General features: G+C 31.3%; 3 protein-coding genes across 4 annotated transcripts in view; 2 read left to right on the top strand and 1 right to left on the bottom strand.

Moving 5' to 3' along the window:
* The window catches only part of LOC113868965 (probable polyamine transporter At1g31830), a 5,289-nt gene extending 1,590 nt beyond the window's left edge, over nt 1–3,699 (top strand). Inside the window, exons 1-2 of one of the 2 annotated variants that reach the window (XM_027505003.1) lie at nt 1,114–1,364; nt 1,918–3,699. In XM_027505003.1, coding sequence (XP_027360804.1) covers nt 1,362–1,364; nt 1,918–3,372 — 1,458 coding nt within the window. In that variant the 5' untranslated portion in view covers nt 1,114–1,361 and the 3' untranslated portion in view covers nt 3,373–3,699. Of the gene's footprint in view, nt 1–1,113; nt 1,365–1,917 lie in introns of those variants that run through there. The other variant, XM_027505002.1, reaches the window with a different exon arrangement.
* Nucleotides 3,700–11,025: 7,326 nt separating this feature from the next.
* On the top strand, nt 11,026–12,320 carry LOC113870477. The gene is made up of 4 exons (XM_027507067.1): nt 11,026–11,343; nt 11,815–11,910; nt 11,983–12,031; nt 12,232–12,320. Exons 1-4 carry the CDS (start codon nt 11,026–11,028, stop codon nt 12,318–12,320), a joined length of 552 nt encoding a protein of 183 aa, XP_027362868.1.
* A 3,438-nt stretch (nt 12,321–15,758) lies between these two features.
* On the bottom strand, nt 15,759–16,496 carry LOC113870476. The gene has a single exon (XM_027507065.1). It carries the CDS (start codon nt 16,494–16,496, stop codon nt 15,759–15,761), a length of 738 nt encoding a protein of 245 aa, XP_027362866.1.
* Between the last annotated feature and the right edge of the window lie 2,808 nt (nt 16,497–19,304).

Below are 19,304 nucleotides of genomic sequence, written 5' to 3'. Positions count from 1 at the left end.
AGATTAAAAAAGCTATTTACGCAATTAGAAGTTTAAATATGGATAACTTTTTAAAAGACAAATATTATAATATTATACTTAATGTGTGAGAGAAAGTTATCCTTGTTACCCACTCCCACAATTGTATTTTTTAAATTATATATATATATGTCACCTTGATCATAAGATAGACTTTATTTATTTAATTTATTATAAAAAAGACTATTTTATTGTTCCCTGTGTCGTTTACATTTTCATGTGATTCATGACGTTTCATATTTAAATTGTTCAACTTCAACCAAAGAACGCATTTGAAACTCTTTCTTCTGCCGGCTATTTTTCTTCTTTTGCAAACAAGTACTTCCTTGTGAAAAACAAGTTTGATTATTTTACTTACTCACGGACATCCAAAAATTCAAATTAGAGTGTATTTACAAGCTATTGAATAAATTCAAATTTAATACACGGATTTTAATTAATAATATCATAAAAATATTATAAATATATTCTTTAACGCATTTTTATATATTATTAATTTTTAGTTAAAAAGTTATTAAAAACTATTACAGAATAAATGAGAATTACTAAATTTTTTATTACATAAAATTATTGAATAAAAGACCCCACTTACTTGATTTTAGTAATTTTTAATTAATAATATAAAATATTTTAAAAACACATTAAAAATTTAAAAGCATGCGCTGTCAATATTTTAATAATATTAACTCCTAATCTATCATCTTTTAAATGCAAATTAAAGAAAAAACGCACGCGCACACACACCCCTACTATTGCTCCCCAGAATCCCATGACGGTGAACAGCCTTTGTTCTAGATATGTATTTTTTTCCTTTTAATTGCTGAGCTTAGATGTCCATGAAGTATGATATTATTCCAAAGTTTGATCAAGCCATTCCAAAATCTGAAGCATGATGGTCGGGATATTAATAAAACGTTTTTTTATTTTTTAACAATATTTGATGAAGACGTGTTTGGGAAAAGATGAGTTGCTCGCCTATTTACCTTGTAAAAAACAGAATATTTGCTTCTTACCAGCCTCGGACAATTCTTAAGATGGATTCTGTTTTAATTTTTCAATTTTAAAATTAGACCTAAATATCTTTAGTAGTACGTTCGACCTAAATTTTTAATGAGTTAAGATACAGTTCAAAAAATCATATACCATCGTAATAAAAAAGGGCATTCATATATTTTTTTTAAAAAAATAAAAATAAAAATTCCTTAATTCCGTTCCTTTTAACTTCCTTCCCTTACTCTTCGGTGGTGCGCTGCAAGTGTAAAGGCTTGGTAGCTTTCCTTCAACGCTGGATTCCACGATGGGGGATCTTATCTACACGACCCTGATGGGATAGCAAATCTTTCATGGTTTGTTCATTAACCATTTCTGACTCTCATTTCTCAATTTCCGGTTCTCTTTCTCTATCTGCTTTTATTTCAATGGGGTCACATACGTTGGTTTCTTTTTTCGATGTTTTTCATGAAATGGGTAGGGTTCAATCCTCGGAGGGTAGCGCTTGTTCTTCCTATTTCCCTTTTATCATTTGAGATCTATGCCCAAGATCTGTTTTTTTTTTTTACTTCTCATGGTGCTTGCAAGCATATATGTTTCAACTTTAAATGACCGAAATTCAAGCAAGTCCAGAAAGACCCATCTCTGTAATCGAAGTTTTGATTTCATATTATTGTGTGGTGTAAATTGGTTGTTGACTCTGAATGGATAGAGAACTTTTCGCCGGTAAATTTGACAAAGTTGGTATTTTTCCGGACTTTTATATTTAATAGCTTGAGGCTTAAAATACTTAATTTTCTGCTTTGTGGGTGTTACATGGAGTATGTTTATAGTCTATGTATGTATGAGCTTATAATTTTATGACTCTAGAAATAAAAATAAAAATAAAATCCCTTTCTGGTGGTACAGAAATTGAGGATTACAGGGAATAAGCGACAAGCTTCCACTGAAATGGGGGAGTTCACTGGAGGTGAGTATATAACCGTTGGTGAATTTCCTTCCTCTACGGCAAATCAAGCGAAGAAAGTTTCAGTTATTCCTCTCGTGTTTCTCATCTTCTATGAGGTTTCTGGAGGGCCTTTTGGAGTGGAGGATACCGTGCAGGCAGCTGGTCCTCTTTTAGCCTTGCTTGGATTCTTGCTTTTCCCATTGATATGGAGTGTTCCCGAAGCTTTGATTACTGCTGAGATGGGTACCATGTTCCCTGAAAACTCTGGTTATGTGGTTTGGGTTTCCTCTGCATTGGGTCCCTATTGGGGTTTTCAGCAAGGTTGGATGAAATGGCTCAGTGGGGTGATAGACAATGCTTTATACCCAGTTCTATTTCTTGACTATCTGAAGTCAGGAATTCCTGCTCTAGGTGGTGGCTTACCTAGAGTTGTTGCAACATGGGGTCTCACAATAGTTCTCACTTACTTGAACTACAGAGGCTTAACTATTGTGGGATGGGTTGCTGTTTGTTTAGGGATTTTCTCACTCCTTCCTTTTGTTGTTATGGGGTTCTGGTCAATTCCAGACATAAAGCCTTCAAGATGGTCTGTGGTAAATGTGCATGATATTGACTGGAATTTATATTTGAATACTTTATTTTGGAATCTTAACTACTGGGACTCCATAAGTACTCTTGCTGGAGAAGTGGAAAATCCAAAGAAAACTCTTCCAAAAGCTTTGTTCTATGCTGTGATCTTAGTAGTTCTAGGATACTTCTTTCCTCTTCTAATTGGTACCGGTGCCGTTCCCTTCCATCGCGAGTTGTGGACTGATGGGTACTTCTCGGATATTGCTATGATCATCGGAGGAGCATGGTTGAGATGGTGGCTTCAGGCTGCTGCTGCAATGTCAAATATGGGAATGTTCGTTGCTGAAATGAGCAGTGACTCTTTCCAGCTTCTAGGGATGGCTGAGAGGGGAATGTTGCCTGAGTTCTTTAACAAGAGGTCTCGCCACGGAACCCCTCTTATAGGAATACTCTTTTCAGCCTCTGGCGTAATTTTACTATCATGGTTGAGCTTTCAAGAAATTGTAGCTGCAGAAAATTTCTTGTACTGTTTTGGAATGATTTTGGAGTTTATTGCATTCATTCTGTTGAGGATCAGACACCCGAACGCACCTCGGCCTTACAAGATACCAGGGGGAACTGCAGGAGCAATTGTTATGTGTATCCCTCCTACAATATTGATTTGTGTGGTATTGTATTTCTCCTCACTTAAAGTGATGGCTATAAGCCTCATAGCTATCGCAATTGGCCTTGTGATGCAGCCTTGTCTCAAATTTGTTGAGAAAAAGAGATGGTTGAAGTTCTCCCATAGTTCTGAGCTACCTGATCTTGACAATCGTGAGGACACTCGCACTTTGGTGTCTTAGTGTGTCCTTTTCAATGTTGATTTTATAGTGGGGAGAGGATTTGCTCTTCTAGGTTCCACTTCTCTGAACCCAACCGCATAGAAAGGCAGCTTTCTATCCTCCGCTTGTGTGGGGATTCAGCTGTTTATCTGTTTTTGTAGTTTGATCAGTAGATGGGATGAGAATTAGAAGATGTATTTAGAATGTCTTCCGAAATAAATTTACTTGGTTAAGAAGTTAATTCTCTTATCAATTTACAAGAAAGGAAAAAGACATTTTAATTTTAAATTGTTAGGATTTCCAAAATGTATGTCTGTTTTTTTAGCTAATGGATTTCATAAATGTATGTTAAAGGCCAAGCAAGTAAGCCAGACGAGTTAATTTTGATGGATTGATGGTGTAAAGATTTATATTCTAAACTAATTACAATACATGGTAGATATGAATTTTAACTATAAAATTTTGCTTATATAGTAATTTATAATTGAATGACAAACTAACAAATTATTAGACTGTTGAATTTTATTTAAATTTTTAAAAGAATTTATAGAAAGTTTACGGTAAAAGTCTATAATTTTTATATTTTTGTTAACATTTTAATATAATGTTAAAGTAAATTCTTATGAACTTATTTTAATAATTTTTTGTCATAAATTCATGTTCGGCAGGTTGAGGTGGGAGAATTTTTTACAGAAAAAAATATTAAAAAATATTAAAATACACAAATAGACCAAACAAAAAAATATTTATCCATCTGAACCACTATAGCAAATAATTTCTAGTCAGAATTCGATTTGAGAAATCGAATTTTGGATTAGTTTTTTTTTGTAATTTTCTTTTAAGTTTTTATATAATAAAATAAATATTATTATTTAAATTATATTTATATATTTATATTTTGTTAAAATAAATATTTCTAATATATTATTCTAATAAATATTTTATTAATTATATATAATAAAATAAGTTTTATTATTTGAATTATGTTTATATTTTTATATTATATGAAAATGAATAAAAATATTAATAATATTTATTTTACCTGTTTATTAAAATTTATATTACATATTTAAGATAATAAATAATATTTTTGTTTTTTTATTATATTATTTAATATAATTTTGATTTTATTTAAAATGATATTAATGTTATATTCTGAAATTATATTTTTGGTTATTTAATATTATATTTTTAAAAAATTAAAAATAAAAATAATAATTTATTTAATTTTAAATTTGTATAAAATAAAAATTAAAATAATAATTTATTTAAATTTATATTTTTATAAAATAAATAAAAGTATTAAATAATAATAAGTTTATTTATTTATTTTGAGATATTAATCTTTATTAAAATTTATACATAATTATTTATTTTAAAAAATATGTTATTAATATTAAAAAATATTATTAAATAATATTATGTAGATATATATATATATATATATATATAATTATATATTTAATATAAATTACAAATACTAAAAATTTATAAGTTGCAATGACATTTATAAAATTAAAAATGATATTAAGAAAATTTTAAAGTAATAACAACAACATAAATGAATGGCGAAAATTAGAAGCTTGAGCAATGTTTGGACATGTCTATCTTGTGTGATCAGCGGTGTGACAATAAGAACAATTTTTTGTCTGACTTTGTTGTTCTCTAATGTTCATCTCTGTTCTTATCCTACTGGACTTGGGTCAACACTTTGAAAGGAACAATTTATACATAATTATTTATTTTAAAAAATATGTTATTAATACTAATAAACATTATTAAATAATATTATATATATATATATATATATATATATAATTATTTCCTAGTGTTGCTCTTTGGTGCGCAATATAGCTCGACATCTCCATGCACAATCATTGTGAACGCATTCCATGACAAGCCTAGTTGTGCTTGACATCTTTATCTTGTAAGTGCAATGATTAACAATGTGAAATCTATTTATGATGTCTTGCACTTGTTCTTTTGTTAGGAAGCGCTGACCAACAAATAGTGTTTCAGGTGGATACACTACCATTTCACGATCAAGGACATGGCCAAACTCAAAGTCATGTTCTTGTATTTGATTGAAAAAGTCTAGAAAATGTGGATGTGGGTTGTATAATTGTAATAGTTGTGATGGTAGAATATTTGAAAGTGGGAGGGAGTCTTTTTCATTATCTTGCTGTTGAGATAGGATTTTATCTTCATCCTCGCTAAAAAGATCAAAGATTTCGATTGGAAGACCCACAATAATATGTTCTTTAATGGGGTTTCTTCAAAAGGTTGAGAGGGTAGGGTTTGCTTAAATGGTTGGGAGGATATTTCATTGAGATCCATGAATAGACTAGTAAAAAGTTGTGAGTAGAAGTGAAGGTAAAAAATTTTATGATATGTTGGAAAAGATGGATTTATGGTTTCGTATGTTTGGTAAGATGAATGTGAAGGTAAAAGTTATGGTGCCTGGGTTACGTTTGTAGCAAATGTAACATATAATTCTATACCTAATTTGAGTTTATTTGAATCGTGGATATTGAAGAGTGTCTTGACGTCTTCATCATCGTTTAACTCAACATATGTGTAGTTGCTAACTCCCGAGTCAAGTCTAATTGGGTAGTGAAAATGTATGATTGTCACCCTTTCATTTTCGTCTCGGTTGAGTTTTGTATGGATGATTTTCTTGGGCCTTTGTAAAGTCATTTATCTCTTTAGATGTACTAATTTGGCTGATGGTGAGGTGAACGTGACTCTTTCATCAGGACATTAGTTAATGGCACCATATTTTTAGATTAAAGAAAGTGAATGATGAATAAGTTTAGAAGGAGAAGGTTCACAAGAATAATGAACAAGCTTAGAAGGTTGAATGAAAAAAATGAACACGAATATAACTATTTATAATGGTAATATTGGATTCTCAGTCATTCAATGCTTTACCATATTTTACAAGTGATGATGACCTGTCTATGACACTATTAAATATTTTATAATAAAGATGCCTTTTGACATTCACGTAGACCAAGAGATAGTGACTTCTCAGTCATGCCCAGCATTGAATTCTCTTCTCATTCAAGCCATCTCATATACTTCCAAACAAGCTTTCTCTCCTCCCAAACAAAGATGCCTTCTGACATTCACGGAGACCAAGAGATAGTAACTTTTAAAGAGTCCAATGCTACTCTCTCGTACCAAAGTTTATCTATAAATATGTTCATCCAAGGCCACATGTTTTCATTTAAACTTGCATCCATTTTTTTTCTTCATTTTTATCTGTCTTTGTCCCATTATTAAAAATGTTGTTGTGGAAGCAAAATGAACATAGGTCTGCCTTCATTGGAAGAACGGTAAGTTTTACACATTACCATTGTTTATTGAATATGTAAATCAATATTTACGTATATTGTTACTAATTTGTTAATAACTGCAGGAAACTGAAAATATGATTTCATCTTTCTGTCATTCAATGCCACTAATTGTTCCTATACTTAAATAACTTGGTTTTGCTGGAGTAGTAGAGCTAAGGCATCTTAAGGTGGATCACACATTGATAACAAGTTTGGTCGAGAGGTGGAGACCTGAAACTTACACATTCTATTTTCTAACAGGGGAGTGCACCATAACCTTGGAGGATGTTGTTGTACTTCAACTTGGGCTAAGAGTTGATAGATTGCCAGTCATTGCTCCAACAATGTTTGACTGTGAGAAAATATGTGACACATATCTCGTTATCGTGCCAGTCAAGAGAGAGTTGATGAATCCATATTTTGACTAATATTTTAATTTAATTTTAACCCAATTCATTAGGAAAATGTGTTAGAAAAAGCATAAAAACTCATAAAAATATTATGATTGAAGATTTTCTTTAAATTCATAGTTGTTTTAGAAGTTGTGAGTTTTCTGTGTAGAATTGAAGAAATTTAATCTTGTTTTTATAGGAATAATTTAGCTGTTCATGGCAACCATGACAGCAAAAATGGAGATACAAATGGAATTAAGGATAAAAAACATGAGTATTCCTACTCTTCTTTTATGTCTTGCGCCGTTTGGACCTCTAGAAACGAAGATTTAATAGTTCTCCCTTCACTTGAACATAAAAGTTGCCTTTTATACTGGTTTTGTTGAACTTCTCTCGCTACAGTGACACAGCCTCGTTATAGCAAGAAATAAAAATAAAAATTAGGTCATTCTGTTTTATTCTCGTTGCAGCGTTAACTCTAGCTACAGTGAAACAACAGACTCTCGCTACAGTGACCACTTCTCGCTGTAGTGAAAGGGGAACAAATTCACCCTCCTCTAACTGCAAATTCTCGTTGCATCGAGTGTTTATTGCTATAGCGAGAAACCTTCATAAGTTGACTTTTCTGCAACTTCATGCTTCAACTACTCCTCCTTTGACTTTCGCTAATTTTTTTCAACCTTAAGTGATGTTTCTCTTGTGATTCCAGCTACAAAATAGATAAGAAAGAGCTTAAAACCATAAAATTGCATTCATTTAAAAAAAATATATTTATTTGTAGAAGTTTCAAGTTTGAAGGGAATTTAACAAAATAATCCAACTTTTAATACAAAAGTGTTTAAGTTACCATTTCAAATCACTAATTTCCTGTGGAGATGATACTTTGATCTTAAAATTAATCATTACTTGCTATAATTCCTAATGCACTTACTAGTTTTTAGAAATTATACAACAATAGTCACTTATTGGCTCTATGCTGAGATTGAAGTGGCTGAGAGACAACATATTGCCATTACCAGAAGAACCATCTAAAGAAGAAGTTCACGCCCATTGTAGGGCTTATATACTAGGTTTGATTGGAGGTGTTTTGATGCCTAACAAAACATGCAACAAAGTACATCTTATGTATTTAGCTTTATTAACTAATCTTAAAAGAACAAGACGATATAGTTGGAGTTCTGCTTGTTTAGCTATGTTGTACAGGGAAATGTGCAGAGCCACAGAAGTTGGTAGCAAACCAATGAGTGGTTGCTCATCACTGTTAATATCCTAGGCATGGTATTGCATGTCATATATTGTGTCAATTTCTAGTAATCCACCAATATATCTTCTCGTGTGTAGATGGACTGGGAGTAGAGTACTAAACTTTTGAAATAAACCTCACAATGATATTGTAGGGTTCAGATCAATGTTTGATCACATTCAAGTTGATCAGGTAATTCTTCATAACAAAAAATTGAATTCATATTTATTTTTTTATCTTTTACACATCATCTTAAGTAACAAAGTTAAATTTATTTTTAGTTTTTATGGGTGCCATATCAAGACTTGCAAATATCAATACACATGGAAGCATATAGAGATGTCTAACTGTAGACTTCATGTACTACCATCTTTTGTTTTACAATTGTTGAATGACACCAAACAGATAGAGTCAAATTACAGTTTTATCTCTTCCAAGAAGTTCTTTCTTCACTGAAGCCAAATCTATTTATTTCCTATCTATGCTACCACTACTACAAGATCAAAGGATGAACTGCCAACAACTAAGGACTACTAACACATTTGAAATTGGTATGACTTCCACACCGTCATACCACGAGACTATATTAATTTCTTCGAACATTACGCTAAAAGCAAACATAATTAAAACAAAACATTCGTTTACAACAACATCGGAAGATTTTTTTACAAACTTATTTAGAGTTGATTTTATAACTTCATTTTCAGTACAAACTTATATGCAGTCTCTTTACCAACCAAATTTTGCTAATGAACCTAGTAATTCATCAAATGCATTCCAACAACTAATAATTCATAATGATACAAATTCTCCACAAATTTTTCTTGAAATTCCAAAATAACAACCATAACGACGAAATTCAATATGTCACAGATGTCGCCCTGGTTGTGAAACTAGCTGCCATTACGTAGATAGTTAATTATTAATATTGTTATGAATTTGTTATCATCTATATTAATGCACTTTATCTTCATCAATGTTACCTTAGTAATATGAAAACCTTAATTTTAAAATATGTCTCAAGTATAAATAATTGACATATAATTTAATATTTTATTTACTTTTGAAAATAAATTTTTTATTCTAAAATAATTTTTATTAAAAATTATAATATTAAAAATTTAGGGTTTAGGGTATTAAACATTGAAACTTATGATTTATGGTTTAGGGTATTAAAAATTATAATATTAAATAATGTAATTTTAGAAAAACTAATTTAATTAAAATAAAATTTTTATTCAAAATATCATTTTATCATACTAATATTTAAAAATATTAACTTAAAATTATATATTTAAATAAATAAATAAACAAAATAATATTTAATATATTTATTTAGTTTTTAAAAATATTATTCTTCTTCTTTAAGTATAAATAATTTAAGCATTAATATTACTATCTAAAATAATATACTTATTATTTAAATATTTTAATTAATTTTAAAAAATTATCTAAAATAATTTACTTATTATTTAATTTTTTTAATTAATTTTTAAAAATATAATTATTATTGTTATCTAAAAATATAATTTATTATCATAAATATGTAAAGTAAATTTTAATAAACATGTAAAATAAATATTATTATTATTTTTATTCATTCTCAAATAATATAAAAATATAAACAGAATTCAAATAATAAAACTTATTTTATTATATATAATTAACAAAATATTTATAAATTTTTATTTGAATAACATATTATAAATATTTATTTTAATAAAATATAAATATATAAATATAATTTAAATAATAATATTTATTTTATTATATAAAAACATAAAATAAAATTTAAAAATGAAAAAGAAATCCAATTCAGTTTTTCAAAAATTGAATTCTGACCGAGAATTATTTGCCACAGTAAATAGGTTCAGAATTCAGATGGGTAAATATTTTTTTACTTAGTCTATTTGTGTATTTTATTATTTTTTCTATAAAAAATTCTAAGGTAGGATGCATGGTGGAAAATTTAAACTTGTTTAAAAAATTGTTACAAAATTGAATTCCTTAATTGTTTATAAAAAATATTGAAATAACTATAAAGCTGGCAATGAAACATTAATTTGAATCAATTACTTAATAAAGATAATAATTAAAAACAATAATAATAGACAGGTGAAATTCTAAAGATATACACCTTGTTTAATATTTATAACTCGCAAGTGTTTATATATTACAAAAATTTATAAACACACGTGAAATAAAAGAAACATGAATTGAAAAATTAGAAAAATATTTTCTATCAATAATTTAAATATGAACATTTACAATTTACAATTTTCAATTTTAAAATATATTAAAAATTAATTTAATTAACAAAATACTATTTTAACAATACTTTATAATTATTATATCATATTTAATATTTAAGTATTAATTAAAATGATCAAAGAAATTAAAATTTACATTTGAGCAGATAATAATTAATTAAACAAGAAAGGAATCGTTTTGATTTGATATCATATGATGAACAAATACATGCCTATATTGTTGTTTTTGTCAAAATGAAACCTTTTCCAATTTTGATTTAAATTATTTAATGTCTTTTTACCAGCAATAATCGTTTTCAATGGCTTAAAAAATATCATTTTCAAAATTCGCTTCGACACTTTAAAAAATCGCCGTACTATATTATATTGTATAAATACGAATACCCGCGCAAATTTAACCGCTCAAACGCATATTCAATCTGAAATTCGAGATGAAAGAGACGAAGAAGAGGGGAAAGAAAAGCAAACCGACGGTGGCCGATCTTCTGGAAACACCGTCGCCGGTGGTTTCTCCGGCGGAGGATTCTCCCAAATCGGCGATTTTCACAAGAGCTGCTTCCATCTCCAAGAGCGTGAAGAGAGTAACTGTTGCTCTCGGCGACAGCACTTCAGTGCCGAGCAACATCACAGACCTCAAGAACCTCGCCTCTTCAGGTGTTGACGATCTCAAACGCCGGATCGATCGCTCTCACTCTGAGATCCTCAAGGATCTCGAGGCTTCTCATTCGCGTCTGCACAAGCGTTTCAAGGTTTTTCTCGCTCTTTCTCCGTAACTTTCTTACAAACTGTATGTAATCGCATTTCTGAGATCGCTTTATACTTGTAGGCTTATAACATGTACTACTAATTTTCCTGAAATTTTCATATAATTCTCATCTGGTGCTCGGAAAACAAACGGATAAACAATGTATGAAGTGACTGAAAATTAATCAAGGTGCAGGACATGTCAAACGTGAATTCGAATTCTGTCATTTAATTTAAAAATTCGCGAGTCAAACGTGGATGCTGATCTTTTGCTAGCGCATTCGCCATAGTTTAATTAGGAGAAAATTGAGAAAACATAAATGCAGAATCAAAGCTGAAGATTAATCATTACCTTTGTGGTAAATTTGATAAACAAATCAACATTAGGAAACCTGTAAACTGTAACAAAATTGTTCTAATCGAGATAAATCTTTGGATTAATCGTTAATCATTTAGTTATCTTTTGAAAAATATAGATGCAGACTCAAGCATGCCAGCAAGTGATGGATGAAGCAGAGAAGGAAAACAAAAAGGTTTCTGAACGGATTACGGAAAGCCGAGAAGCAATGATGGTGTTGCCTCCTTCACTATCACTTTAAACTATCGTTTGGAAACATGATAAGAGTCTAATGGTTCTTTTTCAGGCTTCGTATGAAGAGTTCATGGCAGATGCAAAGGCCAGCGCATCTCGTGGTATGAATCGTAAAATCAATTCCAAGAGTGGTTTTACTCTAATTCATTATTATTATTTGAGATTTAGTTCATTACATGCTCATCGCTCAACATATTTGCATTGAGATGTTCCCTAATAGGGAATTCTAGTCTGTATCAATAGACGCATGCATATGCTGCATTCATTTGTCAGATATTCATTTTCATTTAAAAAATTTCAGCGAGCAAGAGTTCTATTGCTGAGCTTTCGCAGTCGTTTGAGAAGGCTATTAACTCTCTTCGAAACCGTTATGGAGTTTCATCAAATTAGCCATCAGCAGCTAGGTAGATGCTATCTGATTGCTTTAAGGTAAGGATGCATTTTTTATGTCTTGCGCGGTTTATTGTATCATGGACTGTTGTTTGCCGAATTGCTCTGCATTCATTCATCCAGACATTGTGTTTAGCCATCGAATGATTTCCTGCAATTATTTTGCGTATTCTGTTGAAATATTCATAGGGTTAGCATGTATCACAAATAGTTTTTAAGAGTGGATGGCGTATATGCAGAAATCCGTCATCCAGAACTAAAATTGAAGGAATAATAAAAAAAATCAATAAACTAGAAATAATTGGACAACCCAAAAAATCAAATTTGCTCTCAATGAGAATGTCGCCTCTTTTTGTGGTTGGCCATAGCTGCAATTTTTATTGATGCTGGAAATAAGTTAGATGGCTTTACCCTTGAGTTTTTATTAAACTGTGGAATTTCACAAGCTAGAATGTGAAAAATACGAAGAATGAACTCAAAGTAAAAAGTATATGGGCTGAAAGATAATAGGAAGGGCCAAGTTGGATTCCCTTTAAATCCACTTGCAAAGGAGAAATTATTAAGTGGTTGAAGATCACGTGGCCCGGCCACTCACATCTTTCTACATGTCCAATTTTTTAAATGAAAACATGTGTATTATTTTGTTATTGGGCTAGACCGTACAAATTTTTTTCCTTGGAGAGGTGTGAAGAGCCTTGACCAAACTTAAGTCCAGCTTGAGTCTGGAATAACCGGCACGAGCACAGATGTGATAATGTTTAAAAAAATATGAAAAGAATAATTGTTTTATTAAAGTACATATTAAATTATAGATCATATATGCTTATTCTTGATTTTTTTTAGTCCATTTATTGTACCCTTCACATGTTGTAGTAAAAAAAAAAAAAACTAAATGGTCTGACTAAACATTCAGTCGTTGTTATTGTAAATTAGGCTCTTGATTGACTTTGATGCAAGTAAATTTGGGGCAGCAGATCATTTGAAATCAGCTATGTTTAAGATAATATTATTCGTACAAAAATTTTGTAGACAATTTATAATGTAAGAGAGAGAGAAAGACAAGAGATAAGTATTTAATAAAACAAGTAATGCGTAATTATGAAAGTAAACAGAAAAAATAAATGATAAAAAGTGTTATAAAAATTTGTAGTAAATGTATGTTACTCGTACCTTTATAAATGCAGTATAGGAAACTCTGTGCAGTCAATTACGACTATTTTAGGCCTTGTTTGATTGCTATATAGAAATAGAGAAGAGAGAGAGAAATAGAGTGAAAGATTAACAGCGTGATTTCTATTTTAAAAGCAATTTTCTATTTTTAAAAATAAAATTTAATACAAAATAGAAATTAAATATGCTTTAAAAGTTTTTTTGGGAGGGAGATGTTTTTTGTGAGTCCACCACAAAAAAAAAAACTCCAAATTTAAAGGAAATTAATAGTAAAACCGGCGGGGGGGGGGGTACGGAGTGGGTTTTTATTTATTTTCCTAAATTTTCGTTGTTTATTTTTAAAAATATTCAAATAATCTAAAAATTATAAAAATATAAAATTATTTTTAAGAAAAATTAAATATTTTTTATAACTCAGTTTTAATTTTTAGTAAATATTTTTAATATAACTTTTTTTTTCACATTCTTTTTACTCGTACAAACAAGTAGAAGAATTTTTAAAAATATTATTTTCCCTTTTATTTTAACTCATCTAAATATTCAATATTTTTCATTTTATTTCTCACATTTTTAAATTTCTTTTCTCTTTATTTCGCTTTGACCAATAAGGTTCAGCTCAGGCCCAATTTCTTCCATGGAAATATAATATAATTTCACAACGCCCTTACGTCCATTTAGATAATATTACTCTAGTCCTCGCAATATTTGAAACATGTATAAATAGTATTAAAAAGGTATCATAGACGGAACAATATAACTTATGGTTAACAGAGCATAGTACATATAAAGTATAATTAAACGGGTATGAGGTTTCAGCTATGATTTGGAATAACTCTAAACCTTATTTGCTGTATGATGGCGGGTACGTTTTGAACATTTATTGGGTGGTGATTCCTTTTGCCCCGGGATTTTTTTCCAAAATTTTAAAAAACATGCAATTAAATATTTTTAGACTTTTTTTTTTGTAAAGGAAAGGGGCTAAAATCCCAAAAAGAAAATTACAAACCAATGACTGTATGAGTAACTCCTTCTTAAGACCACCCCACCCCCTAAATAAATAAATAAAAATTAAAAAGGAGTAACTCCTACTGAATCAAAAGACAGCAAATGAACCTCTACAGGCAGCTTATCATAGAGAATGGGTTTAGCGTCGTGTAAACATCATAAACAGTTAAAGCATCAGAGCACATTTACTAGCAGCCCCATATACATGTAAAATTTTAGTGGTCCACTCTTTGTTCAACCAGAGTTGGATGTTTTTGATTCGCTGTCGACCTTGTGCACTATCACTATTTGCTTGATCTTCGCGGCACTTAACCACTACATTCGAATCCAAATGAAGCTCTTATGAACCTAAAGCTCATAATCCATGCTACGTTTAAACCTTCTAACACTCCCCATAATTCTGTAACAGAAGGTGATGCGCTGCCAATATTTCTAGAAAAACCTTTGATCCATTGACCAGAATTTCCTCTCAGCAAACCAGCACATGCTGCAACATCTGCATCTACTTTGCTAGATTCATCTGCGTTGAGTCTAACCCAAGGTTCTGAGGGAGGATGCCATCTGATTTGTACTTCAATTTTAGTATTCATTAGTTTGTTAGTGGCTTTACTGTTATCAGCTTCAATCCACACCATTTACTTAAAAATTATGCTAAAAGAAATGTACAGTTAAAGTTATTCTAGTGCTATTTTTCCTTTAGATTGTTAAATCATTTTTGGGTTAGAGTTATTAAAAACGATGAAACTCTATTCAATTTTAACAAAATACTCAATATTTCAATTTGAAACCACTGGTTAGCTAACCATTACGCTGGATGATTAAATTGCTAATGTCAAATCTTAACCAACACTATCAAATAACTTTGTCTCCTTTCCACAAAGGGTTTCTACCTATCCGTTATATAGTCTCACACCACTAAACTCAACCACAGAAAACAATGAAAACGCACTAAGTTTAATCCAATTATATTTTTACATATATTCTTAATTGTCTTAGGTTTCTTAAAGTACATAGACGTAAAAAAAATGTTTTCTTGAAATACACGCTTGAGTTCTACATCGTTATTAATTTAAGCAATGAAGTGCCATATATCCTAACGTCACCTAAGCAAATGCACAGTACAATTAAGCTAAATGGCATAACTACACGTTGAATATCATTGTCACCACCACCACTCAAGTACTCCACTTCTCCAAATACAAAACGATAAAAAAGAAAAAGAGTTCAAATATACCCAAAAATAAGAAAGAAAGAACGGCCACCCTATGACGCATGATGACGAGGAGGTTTCACCTTCTTGCGAAACGCAACCTCGGTGTCCAATCCAAAACCATCGACGCTGCGAACGTGAAGCAAAGCGGAATGCTTGAAGAGCTCGACGAGGGGGTTGACGCTGTAGAGGTCGTTAGCGGAGTACTTATCGGCACGCCTCGACAAAGCCACGTGCAAAACGCACACGCCGTCGGGCTTCAACGTGCGTTCGATCTCCGCCACAAACCGTTGTGGATACAGCGCGTGATCGAAAACGTTGGAGAACTCAAAATCAAATGTGTCGTTTTCGAAGGGTTGGTTATGAAAGTCACCCTTAATCACCAGGGGCGGGTAAGGAACCAGGTCCATTCCCACCGAGTCAACCACCCCGATTCGTCTCAGCGCTTCTACCTCTTGCCCCACGCGTGCACCGATGCACAGCGCTTTGGACGTGTTTTCCAGAAGCTTCTTCTCCTTAAGGTCCTCGAAGAAGCGCGCGAAAACCGGGATCTTCCGATTCCAGTCGCGGGTTGTCCATATTTTTCGGAGTCTTGGGTTGAGGGTCTTGTTTAGCTGACGCTGTATGTAGGCCTCGTAGGAGGAGTAACCGGGTCGGATTCTGAGGTCTTTGGTTGTGATGGAATGGTGGGGTTGTTGAGAAAATAGGAAGAGGAAGAGGAAGGGGAGGGAGAGAAAGAGGGAAACGAGGAAGCACCTTAGGATGAATGGTTTTGTGATTGTGATTTTCATGTCCGCATGCATATCGCTCATCACATGCTATAGTCTCAGAAACGAAAAACCGAACATGTTCATGGTTTTGCTATGTTTGGAAATTCGGAACGTAGCTTGTGCATTATTTTGGTTTTGTGGATTTTGGCATGAGATTGAGATGGATGAGGTGGGTGGATGGGAAATTAAAGGGGTGTGGGACAACTGGCGGGGGGGCCATGAAAATTTCTGGATACTGAAACCCAAGAGATAGAAGGAAAAGAAAACCAATCAAAGAAAACAAAATTTTAAGTCAATTAAAGTAGAAAAAGGATGTTCGATACGCCGTTCATAATTATAAACCTAATTATGATATATAAACACCAAAAGTATCACTATTCATTTAGTAGTAATAATCTTTAGATTTAAACATGTAATTAAACTTTATATTTTTATATGAAATTTTTATTTTAATTCTATTTTATTTTAATCATTAATTTCTTAAATTCAATGCTTTTAATCTTTAGTAATAATTTAACATAATAAAATATCAATATATATATATATATATCGTAAATTTTTAATTAATTACATCATTGTTAATGAATTAAAATGTAAAATAAAAAATAAAGACTAAAATAAACAAATTAAAATTTAAAATATCATCTTTAGCTATTTATCTCTTTCTATTATATGATATCGCCCATTATAGTTATCACTTTTATCTCTCTTATTTTAATTTCTATGAAGATGTATACACACCTACCACAAGCATAGACGATAGTACGCGTGGTGCGTGTAGAGCATGCAATGAATCGAGGTGGCACCGTTTCTTATGCTTACTGTTGCTTTTGTAAGTTTTGTTAACTTTAAGCCTCCCTCCAACTTTACTTTTTAAAGTCTATCCGCATTGCTTGTCCGTCTACGATATATATATAGATTCACGTTGAATATATACCAAGTGCCTAACGGGTAGATGGGAAAAGAAAAAAGAAAGGATTAAACAAATCACTAATGGGTCCAATCTTGGGCCAACAAATTAAGTGACAAAAATCATCGACAAAAGCCATGATTGCAGGCAGGGAGTAAGGAGAAGTAGAGAACAAGTCGTTGTGAAATGAATTGATATAGATGCTTCCGCTAATAATAAAATTGATTAATCCCATTCTTCAGCCATTCAAATTAAAGAGATCATAATAAGGTCGCCGTCCCATTCAAGTAAAGTACATAAAGGGTATTGCCCAAGAAAGAGTTCGATCGACGACAGCAACATCAAATTGCCATATATATCTGCTAAGCACTTTGTCTGCTTCCAAAATCCACCTGAATAGTTTAAAATAAATTTTAACTAGTATTCTAAAGATACTGGCGAAAGAATTTGTTTATTAAAAATATTACTGATGTAGTAGTACTTTTTAATACATGCTTGACGAAATATTTAGGAAAATGTTGAAAAAAATCAATTTTGAACAGTGTTTATTTAGCTTTGGAATACTTATTTTTGTATAGGTTGTTTTGAAGCTGAATGATGAGGGGAGCAAGGATAATAACGGTCACGGCAACTCGAAGCCAAGGGAAAGAATCAAACTGGATCACGTGAGGTTAAATGGATCGAACAAAAACTGCATTGTTACAGACTTACAGCGACTTCGATTGGTCCCCGGCAACCTGCGGCCATAGATATTTCAACCGGCACTCCTCCCGGTCTGACCATATTTAATGAAAATAGTATTCCCTTATTTTTGTATGAAAAATAAATGACTAATTTATCAAAATTTTAATATAAAATAATTAAATTTATTATTTATATAATAAATAAATATATCTACTACTTTAATAAATAATAAATAAATATCTTGTTAACATATTTTATAATAGATAAAAGTATAAAATAAATGCGTGGTAGAGTGGGCATAATATTAAAGCTCATCTAAAATTGTGCAAATGGATCATTTTTTGACACGTGGTCGAATCTATTTGGGTGACAGGTAAAATCAGTTGAGGAAAAGAGTTAAGTGGAGATAGAGTTAGTTGGACTTGGGTTTGTAAAAATACCGAAGCTGTTTAAGTGACACTACCATAGTTGAAGTCGAAAATTCCAAAATGCTATAGAGAGCTAACAATGTACAAAGCCTTCACTGGTGCAATCTGTAAGGGACAAAGGACAGTATTTGATTTCTGCGTCTGTGTGAGGCACGGTAGCTTTGATTTTTATGTTTGTGTAAGGTGTGATGACTTTGATGCGTGAATTCGTTTCCATTTTTTGTTGGTCACATGATGGCTGCAATATGTGCTCTGCATGGTGAGTTCGTTGCAGGAAGATGGTGAACAGTAAGTTTACAGAGGCATATTTGGCTTCACATGTTGTTAAGATGTGCAAACAAAGTCCTACAATGATTAAAATTAGAGAAGATCTCCAAGTAACATGAAGTCTTTTTGAATGATGTCTAAAAATAAAACTACGATAACTTTAAGCTCAAAGTAAAAAAATATTATAGTAATATCAGAGCCCAAATTTTTAAGTAGTATCAAGTCCATACTTATTCAGACAAATAATATCAGAGCTCAGAGGGCTCAGTGCGATGAGGACGAAGGGTGCCAGGTAGTACCAAGTCCATTCGAGGGGGAGACAACATTTTCTTCTACCTCGTTAAGGGATTTATTACTGCCATATTCATACGGCTATGTGAGATTTTCCTTTCAATAGTGACACAAAATGTCCTCATACAAAACTATAAGTATTATAGAAGGTAAATATTTTCAAGTTTAAGCCTCTTTGCTTTCTCTTTCAATTATTAATTTACATTCTTGGTTTGTTGTGTTAGGGTCATATAAACAATAATTTTTTTT

Source organism: Abrus precatorius, unplaced genomic scaffold (genome assembly GCF_003935025.1).
Source record: "Abrus precatorius isolate BTA unplaced genomic scaffold, Abrus_2018 Scaffold6, whole genome shotgun sequence".
Taxonomy (NCBI): domain Eukaryota; kingdom Viridiplantae; phylum Streptophyta; class Magnoliopsida; order Fabales; family Fabaceae; genus Abrus; species Abrus precatorius.
This window is presented reverse-complemented; position numbering and strand designations above follow the sequence as displayed.

Excerpts from the sequence above, each read along its gene's own strand:
- LOC113870477 (XM_027507067.1), top strand. The coding sequence starts at position 11,026 with ATGAAAGAGACGAAGAAGAGGGGAAAGAAAAGCAAACCGACGGTGGCC. Across the intron at positions 11,911-11,982 it reads AAAGCCGAGAAGCAATGATG|GCTTCGTATGAAGAGTTCAT; the intron begins GTGTTGCCTCCT and ends GTTCTTTTTCAG. Across the intron at positions 12,032-12,231 it reads AAAGGCCAGCGCATCTCGTG|CGAGCAAGAGTTCTATTGCT; the intron begins GTATGAATCGTA and ends AAAAAATTTCAG.
- LOC113870476 (XM_027507065.1), bottom strand. The coding sequence starts at position 16,496 with ATGAAAATCACAATCACAAAACCATTCATCCTAAGGTGCTTCCTCGTT.